General features: G+C 43.3%; 1 protein-coding gene across 2 annotated transcripts in view; it reads left to right on the forward strand.

Moving 5' to 3' along the window:
• Positions 1–690: 690 nt before the first annotated feature.
• The window catches only part of LAMA3 (laminin subunit alpha 3), a 272,359-nt gene continuing 257,869 nt past the window's right edge, over positions 691–15,180 (forward strand). For both annotated transcript variants that reach the window (XM_019465535.2, XM_019465536.2), the window contains exon 1: positions 691–1,232. In XM_019465535.2, coding sequence (XP_019321080.2) covers positions 942–1,232 — 291 coding nt within the window. In that variant the 5' untranslated portion in view covers positions 691–941. The remainder of the gene's footprint in view (positions 1,233–15,180) is intronic.

Genomic DNA, 15,180 nt, shown 5'->3' on the forward strand with positions numbered 1-15,180 from the left:
CTGTTCTCACACCGCCTTCCCCCCTTCTCCAACCTTCACAGCTCCAGTCCTGCTTCCTCTGAGGTACTTAAATCAGTCTGGCCGGCAGCAGTGACACTCACCCGGAATCGCTGAGAGGTGTCCTGCACACAGGACCAAATCTCAGCCTCGGGGTGGGGGTATCCTCTGCTCCGAAGCCAGCTTGACAGCGTCAGTAATTCGCTCAACATCTCTCCGTTTATCTGTAAAATTTAGCAGATTGGGCACCTAAAGGATTTCCTCCAAAGTGCCTTTGCACAAGTTTGGCAAGCGACAACCTCCGCTATTGGCTGTCTTTTAAATGTGTATGTCCCGCCACTCCCAATTCTCCGTCAGCTCCTTGGATCCCAGACTCGGTACGTGGCGGCAGTGCCATTTCTATCGTTGGCGCACAGTGTCTGAGAATTGACGGGACTTGTCTTTTGACAATTGAGACTTGTCCGGGAAGCCACAATGTCTTTGATGTAAGTTCTGCAGGCAGCGCCAGCTTGCTCTGATGTCTCACCCAAATTCTCTGCAAGCCGACTCCCTTGTCCGAGGTCCAGAGCTGGCTTTCCTCACTGGTGTGTGACCGTGAGTAGCTGGAGAGGAAAAGTATCTGATTTCTGCGCGGGGCGTGGGAAGGTGGGGCGGTCCCGGCCCCCGCCGCAACCGCCAGGGTAGGAGCCCGGGAACGCCTTCCGCGCTCCCCGCCCGCGAAGTTTGCAGCGCGCAGCGCGTTCGCAGAGACCTCGTCTCCTGGCCCGAGGCTGGGCGCTGTCAGTTCCTGCTCCGTTGGTTGCTGGCTCCAGCCGCTGCAGGTTCCAGACCAGAGAAGCCGCCCCCACGCCGCGGGCTCCAGGCGCGTGGGGCGGGGGTGCGGTCGGCCGCCGCCCACACCCCGGGCTGAGCTCGCTCTTCCCGGGACGATCGTGCGCTGCAGGATGGCGGCGGCTGCGTGGGCTCCAGGCTGGGCAACGAGGCCAGTCCTGCTCCTGCTGCTGCTGCTGCTGCCGCCGCCGCCCCTGCTGCGGGCGGTGAGCGCCTCTCGGGAACCCCGGGCCGCGGCCCGGCTCAGCCTGCACCCGCCCTACTTCAATCTGGCGGAGGCGGCGAGGATTTGGGCCACCGCCACCTGCGGGGAGCGGGAGCCTGGCGGCGCGCGGCCCCGGCCCGAGCTCTACTGCAAGTTGGTGGGGGGGCCCACCGCCCCGGGCAGCGGCCACACCATCCAGGTAAGGTCCCAGAGCGAGCGAGGGGTTGCAGGGGGCGGGGCCCCCTCCCCGCTCTGCCCAGCGTGCTCTGCCCAGCGACTACACGCGGAGGGAGGGGGTCTTTCCCCAGCGTACGCTGGAGAGCCCAGGTGACCCGGACGGGGTCCCCCAGCCCCGCGCGGGCCGGCGACCCCGGTGGTAGGCGCGGTGCGGAGGTGCGCACCTGCGGGGCACCAGGCTTGCAGACGCGCCGCCCGAGGCAGGGACGGGTAGAGCGCGCGAGGTGAGTGAAGGCTGAGGTTAAGTTTGGGCGCGCTGAGCAGAAAGTCCCAAGGTGCGCCCCGAAGTGCGTACACAGTACGGAACTGTCGCCCAGTCCTGCCGTCCTGCCCCAGTCACTCAGGTAGCGCCTGACCAGGCCTTGAGTGCCCTGGACGCCTCCTCCTAGGCCCTTCTTTCTCCCCGACCTTATTCGGAGAAGTTGGTAGCAGTGGGTTTCCGTGGCGTATTTGGAGAGAACTTTTAGGTTATATAGGTAGTATCACTCCGATGTCACCCAAAAGATGCACCTCACCGCACTGCCTGAAGTGCCACCATTCAGGGTCTCTGGGGTGAGTGAGATGAAATGGACAGCAATGGACGCGACGCTCAGGGTCCGACGCTCAGGGTTCGACTCAGTGCGAACACCTGGTGTGAATGATAGTGTTGCTGGTGCTTAATCAGCATCTGGACGTGTGCCAGGTGCTGACACACGACCCTCACAACAGCTCTGGGAACTGGATCCGCGAGCAGGTTGAGAAACGTGCCAGCGTCTTCAAGTAGGGTAGGGAGATTTGAACCCAGTCCTGACTCCAAATTTTCTTTACACTGAGCCATAATTCATGATTGCCTCCCTCCTTCTACTGGGAAATATTGCTGAGGAATAGGAAAGTGTTGCCGGAAGAGGGAGTGATTTTGGAGCTTGGGCTCCAAAGGCAAAGGATTGTCATTGAGAATCTAGGTCAGTGTTGTAGAAACTCTTGGTTGTGCATTTCCATAAACAACAAATTGTTGAACGTGCAGTTATAAATTGTGTGTATGTATTGCTTTATTAGTATATTGTGTGTACTATAAAACACACAAGAATAGAAATAAAAATTAAAATGACAATGATGAAAATGCTTTTAATTTTATTAACAGCGCCTTTTAATTTTGCTTTCTCTAAATACTTAATTTGTTATTGTGTAGAGCTATTTATAAATATCCAGATGTAATTATTTATATGAATAGTTTTGACAAGTTGAGTTGAGCACTTATGACCCAGCAATTCAAGGTTGGTTTTACATTAATGCTTGAAATTAGTGATTGTCCTAGCTGGAAAGATACTTCAAAAAAAAAAAAAAATGGGTAGATTCCAGAAGGACTGCATTGACCACTGAGTTCCAGAACCAGCTACATAATCACAGAGTACAGTGCAAAATGAAAATGTGGAGCACCTTGTCCAAAAATTAGGAATTTCAAATGGTGATAGCGGAACATTAAATTAACTGAGGGGACTTTCTGAGCGTGGGATTCTGTGTAACTCCACAGGTCTGATATTGCCTGAATTCATTAAATCATGCTACTCATCTTTCTGCCCCATCCTCCAGTTATTCTAAAAATTTTTTAAAGTAGACACTTGGCCAGTCAATGTTTGCTTTTCAAATGGCATTAAGTACTTCTTGGTAGGAAGGTATTGTGTTTTAGTGGAAGGTAGGAAGGTAGTGTGTTTAGTGATTCAAAACTCACTGCAAGTCCTTTTTTTTTTAATATTAAAATATATTACAAAATTCTGTGTCCTTGTTTTTAAAATGTGCAAACATAAGAACTTTTAGAGTAACACAATTCTGTCTTTTCAACAGCCAAAAAATGAAACATTTCCAAACATCTATTTCCCAAAACACTCTTTTCAAAGTGTACATTTCTTGGGACACCTGGGTGGCTCAGTCAGTTAAGTATTAGACTTCGGCTCAGGTCATGATCTCGCGGTTTGTGAGTTCGAGCCCCACGTTGGGCTCTGTGCAAATAGCTCAGAGCTTGGAGCCTGCTTCGGATTCTGTGTCTTTCTCAATCTCTGCCCCTCCCCCGCTCATGCTCTGTCTCTCTCTCAAAAAATAAACATTAAAAAAAAATTTAAAAACATTAAAAAAAACTTAAAAAAACCCAAAGCATCCATTTCTTTAGAACAGTATTTACCTTTTCACACGTCGTTAAAACAACACCTTTACCTTGGTAAGTACCCTTATTTTTTGTAAATATCTATCAGGTCGTGTACTACTGGCAGCCCATGTCATCCCAGAATAAGCAGATTTGGGATTTTTGTGGAAAAAAAAAAGTGTGACTCATCTTTAAATTTCAAATTCTTTTAAGTAGGTTACCATGAGAGAACCGGTGAATCTGTGCCATCAAAACAATTTCATTATCACTCCTCCTTGTAGTACAAGTTTGGAACTGTTCTGCCCTTCAGGAGAATAGAATCCACATGTCCACTTAACCAGGCACATGCAAGCTTTGATGTGTCATGGTCAGATGATAGCTGGTGGAACCCCTCCTCCTCTTCCCTTGGACAGACAGACTCTCAGGACCATTGTGACCAGGTGACTTGAGGACAGGGTAAAGGCCCTATGCCATCTGCACATTCAATATTAGTAAGACTGAGTTTCTTCATTTTTAAGTAAAATAAACAAGTTTTAATATTCCCTTCTGGCATCCCATTGGATTGTCTGGCACATCCAGCTTGGAGAGAACTGTCCTAATTATGGAAAGAGTAAATGCAAGCAGAAGAAAGGTATCAAAGAAATTTTCAGCTGTCTCCTCTCCCATGGATTTGCCTAGGAATGGACTGATCTTCATTCCCCTCCTCACTGTTTTTTGTTTCGTTTTGTTTTGTTTTGTTTTTGAGTGCTCATAGGTTGATACTACTTTTTGGAGGTCCAGAAAAGTCCTATTTTCTGGTCTGATGGAGTTTCCTTGGTCCTTAAACCTTGGTTCACAGTCCTAGATAGAGTAGGAAGTGGCTTTTCTGAGGTCATGCAGCAGACTGCATTTCTAGCCCAGGCCATAGACAGTGGAAAAATAATGCCATCTGGTGTTATGCCGTATCCTTCCCTAAAAATAAGGAGAGCAAAAGTTGCTGCTGAATAGTGCTTTCTGCTTTCACAGTTGAGGGCTTGAGGAGATCTCACTGATTGCTCACGTGAGAGGTTCTTACCTAATGAGGACAGAGGAGACAGGGAAGGGGAGTTCTAAGAGCTGGGCTATGAGATGCTCACTCTAGCCCATTGTTGGCAACACCTGGTATAGACCCTGCCTTTCAGAAAACTGTGGGGTGATGGGAGATGAGTGGGAAAAGGAAGAGAGACTGGGATTGATCAATTGGTTGTACCCGAATGATGATGATCTTGAATCTTACTTATGTATAGCTCAAGATGGGAAATGGAGAAGAGTTAATAAGTTCTATTTCTTTCAGCTTTCTAAAAATAAATCTTTAGGGCCAGCCAGGGTTTAGAATTTCAGGCAGAAGGATTTTTCAAAAAATGTAAAAAATGAATAAAAGTCATGTCTTTGAATAAAACCTGGGCTTATGGTTCTGATTCTGTAATAATAATTCTGATACTTGAATGGTAGCATGTGTCGATAGGTAGAGGATTTTCAAAGTCTGAGGTTTTTGTTTGTTGTGTGAAAAGTATCTGCTGTGGTTTCTCTGGACTTCAAATTCATTAAATAAGATTTTATATACTTGTTACTGCTCAGACATAAAGTTTTTGGTGTTTGAGAGCTCTATGATTCAGGGATTTTGTCTGTCTGGTTCACAGCTGTATCCCATGCTTAACCGCAAAGGCTGGTACAGTATATGTGCTCAGAAAATATTGAAGGAGAGGATGGTGAAGACACAGCTAAAGGCGGTAAAGAAGTTTGTAAAGAATATACAAGGAAGGGGCGCCTGGGTGGCTCAGTCGGTTGAGCGTCCGACTTCAGCTCAGGTCACGATCTCACGGTCTGTGAGTTCGAGCCCCGCGTCAGGCTCTGGGCTGATGGCTCAGAGCCTGGAGCCTGCTTCCATTCTGTGTCACCCCCTCTCTCTGCCCCTCCCCCGTTCATGCTCTGTCTCTCTCTGTCTCAAAAATAAATAAATAAAAACAAAGTTAAAAAAAATAAAAAAAAAAAAAGAATATACAAGGAAAATGCACAAATTAATTCTATTCCTCTGAGAAGAAACTCCCACTGAAATCTGTCACACTTTATGCTTCAATTTTAAATGTTTACTTACCTATGGAATCAAAACACATTATTATTTCTGACATCTGCTAGAGATGATGGTAAAATGTTAGTGGAAGGCTGCACTGAAAATATAACCTTGTGTTTGGTTTAGTTTGGCATTAACACTACACTCACAAGGAACGAAGTGAACCTATTTACCAAATATATGATGCCGATTTTGTACATTGACAATTCAACACATCTTTTGTATGTTCCTTAATTACATTATAATTTATGTGTAGGAACGTGTATCTGACCTGAATGACAGTGGTAGGGGAGCTTGCACACACTGGTCAGTTACAGCCAAGAGCAGGAATGCTTGGCACAAAGCAGGCTAGGTTGTGTGTTTGTGTAACTTGGACTAATGGTCATAAACAGGAAACTCAATTTGACCAAGGCTGTTTATAGAACTATTGTGAAAGAGAAACCATTTGTTAGCTTCAACAAGGGCCTTTTCCTTTGTGAAACTGATAGGAAAGTCTTGAACAAGGGCTGAGAAATGAAGACATTCATTATTCCACTGATACATTTGTAACAATTCTTAGGTGTGTTATTTTGAAACTTCAGACAAATGACTACAGTCAGCAATTTAAAGATGAATAATCCTTTTTTTAAATTTTATTTTTTAAAATTTACATCCAGGTTAGTTAGCATATAGTGCAACAATGATTTCAGGAGTTGATTCCTTAATGCCCCTTACCCATTTAGTCCATCCCCTCTCCCACAACTCCAGTAACCCTCTGTTTGTTCTCCGTATTTAAGAACCTCTTATGTTTTTGTCCCCTTCCCTGCTTTTATATTATTTTTGCTTCCCTTCTGTTATGTTCGTCTGTTTTGTGTGTTAAAGTCCTCATGAGTGAAGTCATATTTGTTTTTTCTCTAATTTCGCTTAGCATAATACCCTCTAGTTCCAATCATGTATTGCAAATGGCAAGATTTCATTCTTTTTGATTGCCCAGTAATATGCCATTGTATACATATACCACATTTTCTTTATCCATTCATCAATTGATGGACATTTGGGCTCTTTCCATACTTTGGCTATTGTTGATAATGCTGCTATAAACATTGGGGTGCATGTGCCCCTTCGAAACAGCACAGCTGTATCCCTTAGATAAAAACCTAGTAGTGCAATTGCTGGGTCGTAGGATAGTTCTATTTTTAATTTTTTGAGGAACCTCCATACTTTTTTTCCAGAATGGCTGCACCAGTTTGCATTAAAGATGAATAATACTTTTTAAAAAATGATTTTCCTAATAGTTCTGTGTTTATGGACATTGGCCAAAGTTTAGCAATGAAAGTTTATGCACAAATCATTTGGAGAAGACAAACATCCATGTTTTCCTCTGGAGAGCCACGTTCACTCACCAGGGTGAGGTGGAACATGGTTCCACATAGCAGGACGTCAGCAATTTAAATTTCTTCCTCAACAGAGGTGCCTGGATGGCTCAGTAGGTTAAGCGTCCGACTTCAGCTCAGGTCATGATCTCAGGGTTCATGGGTTCAAGCCCTGCATTGGGTTCTGTGCTGACAGCTCAGATCCTGGAGCCTCCTTCGGACTCTGTGTCTCCCTCTCTGTCTGCCCCTCCCCTGTTCACACTCTGTGTCTCTCTCAAAAATAAAATAAACATTAAAACATTTTTAAAATTTTTTCTCAACAAATCACAGACTACTGGAGCTCATGGACTTTCAGGGCTGTTGAAAGTGAATGTTCAGTCCTTGAATTGCAAGATCTTACTTCATGCTCTGAATTACCTGTGCCACTGAGAATGTGGATCATTTAATCTGAGAAAAAGAAGTATGTAGTCATAGGCAAAGGAAAGGACTTGTAAGAAAAGTGTGCTTAACTCATTACAGAAAGTTAGCTGTGTGCATTTTACATCTTCAGTGCACATATGAGTGTGAAAACTACACATTTTCTTCATATTTTTTACCAAAACTAGACTGAAGTATGAGTCATTTTTAACAGCTTTATTGATGTGTAATTTAAGTACTATAACATGTATCCATTGTAAGTGTGAATTAAATATTAAAAAAAATTTTATTTAATGTTTATTACTTTTGAGACAGAGCTCAAGTGAGGGAGGGGCAGAGAGAGAGGGAGACACGTAATCCGAAACAGGCTCCAGGCTCTGAGCTGGCAGCATAGAACCCGATATGGGACTCGAACCCACAAACCATGAGATCATGACCTGAGCTGAAGTCGGACTCTCGACCTACTGAAAAATATTTAATTCAGGCGCCCCTGAATTAAATATTTTTTAATTAATTTATAGAGTTGTGCAACTATCACTAGAATCCAGTTGTAGAACTGGATTTCCATCAGCCGCAAAAGTTTTCTTGTGTTTATGCTTTCAGTTTCTCTACTAGTATTATTTTTGTCTCTAAAAATTTCCCATTTCTGTAAATTTCATATAAATGAAATTATACAATATGTGGTCTTTTGCGTCTGACTTCTTTCACTTGGCATAATGATTTTGAAGTTCATTAATATTTTTGTATGATTTAGTAGTTTGTTTCTTTTTGTTGCAGAAAATAGTATTCCATTGTATAGCTACACCTCATTTTCTTTATCCCAATCAAGGACATTTGGATTGTTTTCAGGTTTGGGCTCCTATAAGTTAATGCTGCCATGAACATTCACAAACGAATCTTTGTGTAGACATATGTTTTCAGTTTCCTTGGGTAGATTCCTAGCTGTGGAATTGCTAGATCACATAGAAAATTTATATTTAAGTTTTCGAGAAACTACTTATTATTGAAATGGAGAACTGATGTCTCCAACTAATATTATGGAACTATTTATCCCTTCAGGTCCCTCAATTTTTGCTTCTTGTACATATGAGGCTTTTTTGTTTGGTATAGATATATTTAAATTGTTACATCTTCTTGAAGGATTGGCCCTTCCCTCATTGTGTAATGTTTGTCTTTATCTTTTGTAACAATTTTTAGCTTAAAATTTATTTTGTCTGGTATTAGTGTAACCATCCCAGCTCTTTTTGGGTTACTCTTTACAGGGAATACCTTTTTCTATTCTTTCACTTTCAATTTATTTGTGTCTTTGTGTCTAAAGTGAATCTCTGGTAGATCTGTATCATGTTTTTTGTTTTTTAATCCATTCTGCAAATCTTTGCCTTTTAATTTAGAAGTCTAATCCATTTACATTTAAAGTGATTATTGATAAGTGATAATTTATAAGCCTAATCCATTAACATTTAAAGTGGCCTTACTTCTGCCATTTGTTACTTGTTTCCTGTATGTCCTCTATTTTTTGGTTCCTCAATTCCTCCATTGCTACCTTCTTTTGTGTTTAATTTCTTTTTCTAATAAACCATTTTGATTTCCTCATTTACTTTTCTGTATATTTTTTGGTTATTTTCATAGTGATTACTTGAGTTGATACAAACTTAGCATCAGTGGCATCTAAAATTCTGCTTCTATACAGGTCTGTTCCCACTCTTTATGTTATTGTCACAAATTAGATCTTTTTTTTAAAAAAAGTTTATTTTATAGAGAGGTAGCAAGCGCATGAGTGGAGGAGGGGCAGAGAGAGAAAGAGGGAGAGAGAGAATCCCAAGCAGGCTCTGCGCTGTCAGCACACCTGATATGAGGCTTATTCTCACAAACCTTGAGATCATGATCTGAGCTGACATCAAGAATCCAATGCTTAACTGACTAAGCCCCTGAGGTGCCCTAACAAATTAGATCTTTTACATTGTTGCCCGTTGACATACATATATAATTGTTGTTCTGTGCATCTCTTCTAAATCGTATGGGACAAACCAAAAATTCAATAATGCTGGCTTTTGTATTTATCTATGTAGTTATCTGTCCTGGTATTTCTTATTTCTTTGCATGGCTTTGAGTTACTGTCTAGTGTTCTTTAATCTCAGCTGAAAGACTCCTTTAGCTTCTCTAGCTTTTTAACCTTCAATAGAGCAGGTCTACTAGCAATAAACTCCTTTGGCTTTTGTTTATTTGGGAGTGTCCTCATTTCTCCCTCATTTTTGAAGAATAACTTACCAGGTACGGAATTCTATTTTCCTCTCAACATTTTAAATATGTTATCTCAGTGCCTTCTGGTTTCCATGGTTTCAGATGAGAAATAGGCTGTTAATATTATTGAGGATCCTTTATATGTGATAAATTGTTTCTCTTTTGCTGCTTTCAAGATTACTTTTGTCTTTTCTTTTTAATGTTCATGTATTTATTTTTGAGAGAGAGAGTGTGTGTGCACAGTGGGGGGGCAGAGAGAGAGGGAGACAGAGAATCTGAAGCAGGCTCTGAACTGTAAGTGTAGAGCCCGATACGAGGCTCGAACTCACAAACCATGAGATCATGTCCTGAGTCCAAGTCGGACGCATAACCGACTGAGCCACCCAGGCGCCCCTCTTTTTGTCTTTTGACAGTTTGATTACAGTGTGTCTTGGTGTGGACCTCTCTGAGTTTTTCCTACTTGGAGTTAAGTTTCTAACTCTGTCCACTGAAGGGATCTAGAAGCAATGATACACTGGGAACAATGAACATATACTAAATGGTACCTCATACCCAGATCTTGGTTTCTAAACACCACACCCGTAATAAACAAACAAACAAGTGATGCTTCTGGAAAAACGAGTTGGTTCCAAGGAAGGAGCACAAAATAAATAAAAATTGGCACTGGAATAGGGGCGCCTGGGCGGCTAAGTTGGGTAAGTGTCTGACATTGGCTCAGGTCACGATCTTATGGCTCAAGAGTTCAAGCCCTGCGTCAGGCTCTGTGCTGACAGCTCAGAGCCTGGAGCCTGCTTTGGATTCTGTGTCTCCCTCTGTCCCTCCCCCACTCATGCTCTGTATTTTTCTGTCTCTCAAAAATAAACAAATGTTGAAAAAAAATTTTTTTTTATCAAGAGTTCTTTTAAGAATGAAATGTACAGTACATTATATACTGAACATATTTGGCATGCTAAATAATCCACCGGCAAAGAGACTTTTACAGAATAACTGTTAAATTGTTTTGGTACTGTATTAATGACTAGTTTAGATATTATTTATTTACATAGGGGCACATTTTTATATCAGTTGAAGAAACATTTTGCAGGGAGAGTGGTGGCGGAGTTGGATGAGCAGCGGCTGTCTGTGCAGCTGGCCCTGGAGACAGAGGGGTGTGCTTCCTGCGTCTGACTCTTGGTGTCGGCTCAGGTCATGATCTCACAGTTGTGAGATCATTGGCTTTGCGCTCGTAGTGTGGAGCCTCTTTGGGATTCTCTCTCTCCCTCTCTCTCTGCCCCTCCCCTACTCCTGCTAGCTCTCTCTCAAAATAAATAGATAAACATTAAACAAATTTTAAGTGACAAGAGGCTTTAGCAGCTGCTCATTTGAAAATGCCAGCGGAATTGAATGCACAAGTTGAAAAGTATAAGGAAAAACTAAGACAGCCTAAAGAACAAAAAAAGGAGACAGATGATTGAAATGTGGGACAGCATGCGAGGAGGAAAAAGTTACAAAGGAAATGCGAGAAAGCCTCCAGGAGAAGACATTCCTGGGCCTTCTACTTCATCAGGCATCCTGAAGCGAAAATCTGACAGAAAGCCTTTGCAGGGAGGTGGTAACAACCCTTTGTCTGTTGCAGAAAGTGGAGCGTGCTCCTGCGGAGGCCCGTCCTCTGGTAGACCAGGCTAAGGATCTCGTTAGTGTCGCTTTTGGCCTTCCCAAGATGAATCCATAACCCTCAGTTCGGTCGCCTTATGCACGCTTTTCACGTTGTGCGTGAAGGGGAGGGAGGCTTTTTCCTCTTCTTTACGACACCTGCATCTTCAGTGGTTGAAGTCAGCATGGGGTATAGACATCACCACTAGCAGTAGTGGCAGTGGTCACACTTCAGTGAAGCCAGTGGCTGGGTTCATTGATCTCGTAGGTAATTGCTAGTTGGTAGTTAAAGGCCTCCGGGTGATGAGCAGTCTTGATTAAAGAGATCTAGGGATGGTCCTTCAAGTTAGATGTCCCTGCTGGTCTGACAGTCTGTGGGATGGGTTGTGCTGCATGATGTCTTCCTGGTAAATGGTGAGCCCACCAGCGAGGATTATTGATGCAGACAGTTGATGGGGTTGTTTCTCTGTATGTAAAAAGAAACTGTTAAAAAAAATCCAAAGAACATTTTTAGCATCTTTATTAAATTCAAGGAAATTTCTGTATGCACTTGAATTTGTTTATCAAACATTAAACAACTTTTTATCATTCTAAAAAAAGGTAACATTTTTTTTTTTTTTTGGAGGGGGGAGGTATTAACTTTTTCAGGGCAATTTTGGTGGCAAGAATACATTCTTCCAGATCATAAATTTTTTTCTGGTTGTGATTTAGGCTTTCATGAGCCTGCATTAACCCTTGCTCAACATTCTGGAACCATTTGCCTAGTGAGGAAAAGACTTTCCCAATGGTACCTCAGTGGTCCTAGTCAGTGGAACTGACTGCATACATGGGCTCCTGGCCAAGGGACAAGTGGCGACTGAAATCCAGCCTGGGCAAGGCTGTATCTGCTCAGGGGCAGGGAGCCTTTTTTTTCTGCTTCATATAAAAAGAGCTTTTTGCATGAGCTAGCAGGGCCTTGATCAGATCCCTCATGCCAACAGGGTGGAAACTGCCCTGGGGAAAGCCAACTCATGGAGTCTCACGTGTTCTGCCAGTTTTTCAGTGTCATAAACATATTGTACTTTCTTAGTGGTTTTCCCATCCTGAATGCTCAGAAAATACACATGCAATTAACAAATGGATATTAGCCAGAAAGGAAGATGAATTTGAATTCGATTATTTATGCATAGCTTAGCTGTGAGGAGTGGGGAAAAGGAACAATTCTCTACTACGTTCAAGTTACACCATATATTGCACGTACTGTGTACAGAAGTGATACCAAATAAAGAGGCAGCATGGTGAGTAATAGGGATCAGGGGACTTAGTCTGCTGCTCAGTGCAAGGTGTAAATTTCACACTTAGGCAATATTTACTGATGCTTGCTTGGTACTGTTGGAAAGCACCTTACATGTACTGACTTCTTAGTCCTGACAGCAGTTTGTCAAGGGGGTATTCTTAGCATGCTCATTTTACAGATGAGGAAACAGAAGCACACAGAGGTTCAGTATGTGTTTAAGATCAGAAAGCTAGCGCGTGGTGCAGCCCCGTGGCCGCAGAGTTCATGCTCTTACTATCCTATGCTGCCACTGCCAGGCTAACTGCCCCTCCCCCAGAGTTTCAGCCAAACTGTGCACCACCTCACTAATTCCCTTCATTACCTGGGAGCCATTTGTTTTCACATCTGATGTCCTTATTAGATCTGTAGCTCCCTGAGCAGGGCGCCGCATTTTCCTGCTCATGTCTGTCTTCCCTGTGGCGGTGCATCACAGATACTCCATAGATGCTTTTTTTTTTTTTTTTTTTTTACGTTATTTATTTTGAAAGAGAAAGAGCATGCACGAGAGTGGGGGAAGGGCAGAGAGAGAGGAGAGAGGGGATCCCATGCGGGGCTTCATCTCATGACTGTGAGATCACGACCTGAGCTGAAATCAAGAGTTGCCCACTTAACTGACTGAGCCACCCAGCCTCCCCTCCATAGATGCTTTTTGAAGAAACTTTCAAAGGCTGATACCATCATAGAATTTTCATACTATAGCAACACCTGGATAGAAGTGCTGTTTGACCAAAAAGTACCTGGATTTCAATAACCTGCCTTTGAAAGACAGTTGTGGCCCTGATGTGTTGAATTGCAAAGTAGGGATATCTGATATACTGGTTGAAACCAGTGACTAGGGCTGGGCCACCAGAAGCGGCAAGAGGCAAGGAAGGATCCTTCTGCAGATTTCAGAGGAAACGGGGCCCTGCCAACACCTTGATTGCAGACTTCTAGCTTCCATACTATGAGACAAGACATTTCTGTTGTTCTAAGCCGGTTTATGGCACAACGTTTTCAATGGTGGCCCTGGGAGACTAATACACTGTTAGTTGGTTCGGGCTGCCATAACAAAATACTATAGATTGGGTAACTTACAAGCAACAGAAATTTATTTCTCACGGTTCTAGAGGCTGGGAAATCCGAGGTCAAGGGCAGATTCAGTGTCTGGTGAAGGCCCACTTCTAGTTTATATTTTTTTGCTATGTCCTCACATGGTGGGAGAGGTGAGGGATCTCTCTGGGGCCTCTCTTGTAAGGGCACTAAGCCCATTCAACTCATCCTAATACCATCATCTTGGGGGTTAGGTCTTTAACATATGAAATTAGGGGGGCATAACTATTCAGTCCATATTAGTAACTTTAAATCAGATAATCAGTCTCTCAGTGAGTCAGTAGTACTTCTTGACTATTCAGTGTATGAGTTATCTGTGTAATGGGAGAGTGGAGGATGAAGGGCCCTGCATGAGACTCTCCAGGTAGTTCTAGGGTCTCTGCTTTTGAGACTTTGCCACCTAGCAACTCAAAATATCTCTAAGTAGAATGAGTATTGTTCTTGGCTGAACAAATATTTAGGGATCACCCACACTGAGGCATCTTTAAATATGAAGAACATATCAGAGGGGCGTAAAATAAGGATTGACTAATGCAGGTGAGACCGTGGAAGTTTCCTGGATACTGTGAGCCTTGGACTCCTTTCTGCATAGAGCCCAGTGGTTGGATGATTCCTTTCCCACTAATGAGGGCTCACGGGCTACGTCAGGGGAAGGGTGGGGTTGTGAAATGAAAGACCCAATTCCCTATGTCCTGGGATTGGCTCTGCAGAGACTAAATATTGCTGAGGATTTGTGTGCACAGAAGGCACTGGTGGCAGAGATTCTATGCAAGGTAGTTTGCACAGGGATTTGATGAGAACAAAAACGTCAGACTTTCACATGTTCCTGTCTGTCTTCTCTGTTTCCAGGTGGCTTTCCTATTTCATTTTGACACCTGATCACTTAATGTATCTTTAATGTGATTTTGAATGTTTTTAATGAACCAGAAATATGAACAGAAAATGGAGGGAGACCTCATTAGGAAAAATCTCTTGGTAAGATTGCCATAAACTAGTTGAGTTTTTTTTTTTTTTTCTTTTGTTTTATTTCATGATCTTTTAGGTCAACTTAGTAGACTTCCATCTGAGTAAAAATATAGCCGTGGAAGTGACTTTCCAGTAGTGATAAAGTCTTCCTTCCGTTTCCCTGAGCACCATGGAAGTCTTTGTAACTTTCATTCACTTGGTGTTACCTGCAGCCTCCGTTCTCTTTGATCGCTTGCTTGCTTTGGTCCTGGGTGTTGTTTTCTCTGGCTCTTACATACAGCACTTACCACTCTAGCTTAGGAGGATCGGGGCTGAAACAAACCATGGTAGAACAAGGAAGATGAGGCCAGGGGCCTTCAGAGCCATTACGGAGATGTTTGTACCTGGCGGTTCTCCACCTTCACTGAAGACAAAATAGAAGGGGATGTGTCATGTTGCAGCACAAGGGATTGAGATCGGCCATGGAAAGAGCTGCCAGGGGTGCCTGGGTGGCTTGGTCGGTTAAGCGTCTGACTTCGGCTCAGGTCATGATCTCACGGTCCGTGAGTTCGAGCCCCGCGTCGGGCTCTGTACTGACAGCTCAGAGCCTGGAGCCTGTTTCAGATTCTGTGTCTCCCTCTCTCTCTGCTCCTCCCCCATTCATGCCCTGTCTCTCTGTCTCAAAAATAAATAAACGTTAAAAAAAAAAAATTA

Source organism: Panthera pardus, unplaced genomic scaffold (assembly GCF_024362965.1).
Source record: "Panthera pardus isolate Hobbes unplaced genomic scaffold, ASM2436296v1 HiC_scaffold_15, whole genome shotgun sequence".
Classification (NCBI taxonomy): domain Eukaryota; kingdom Metazoa; phylum Chordata; class Mammalia; order Carnivora; family Felidae; genus Panthera; species Panthera pardus.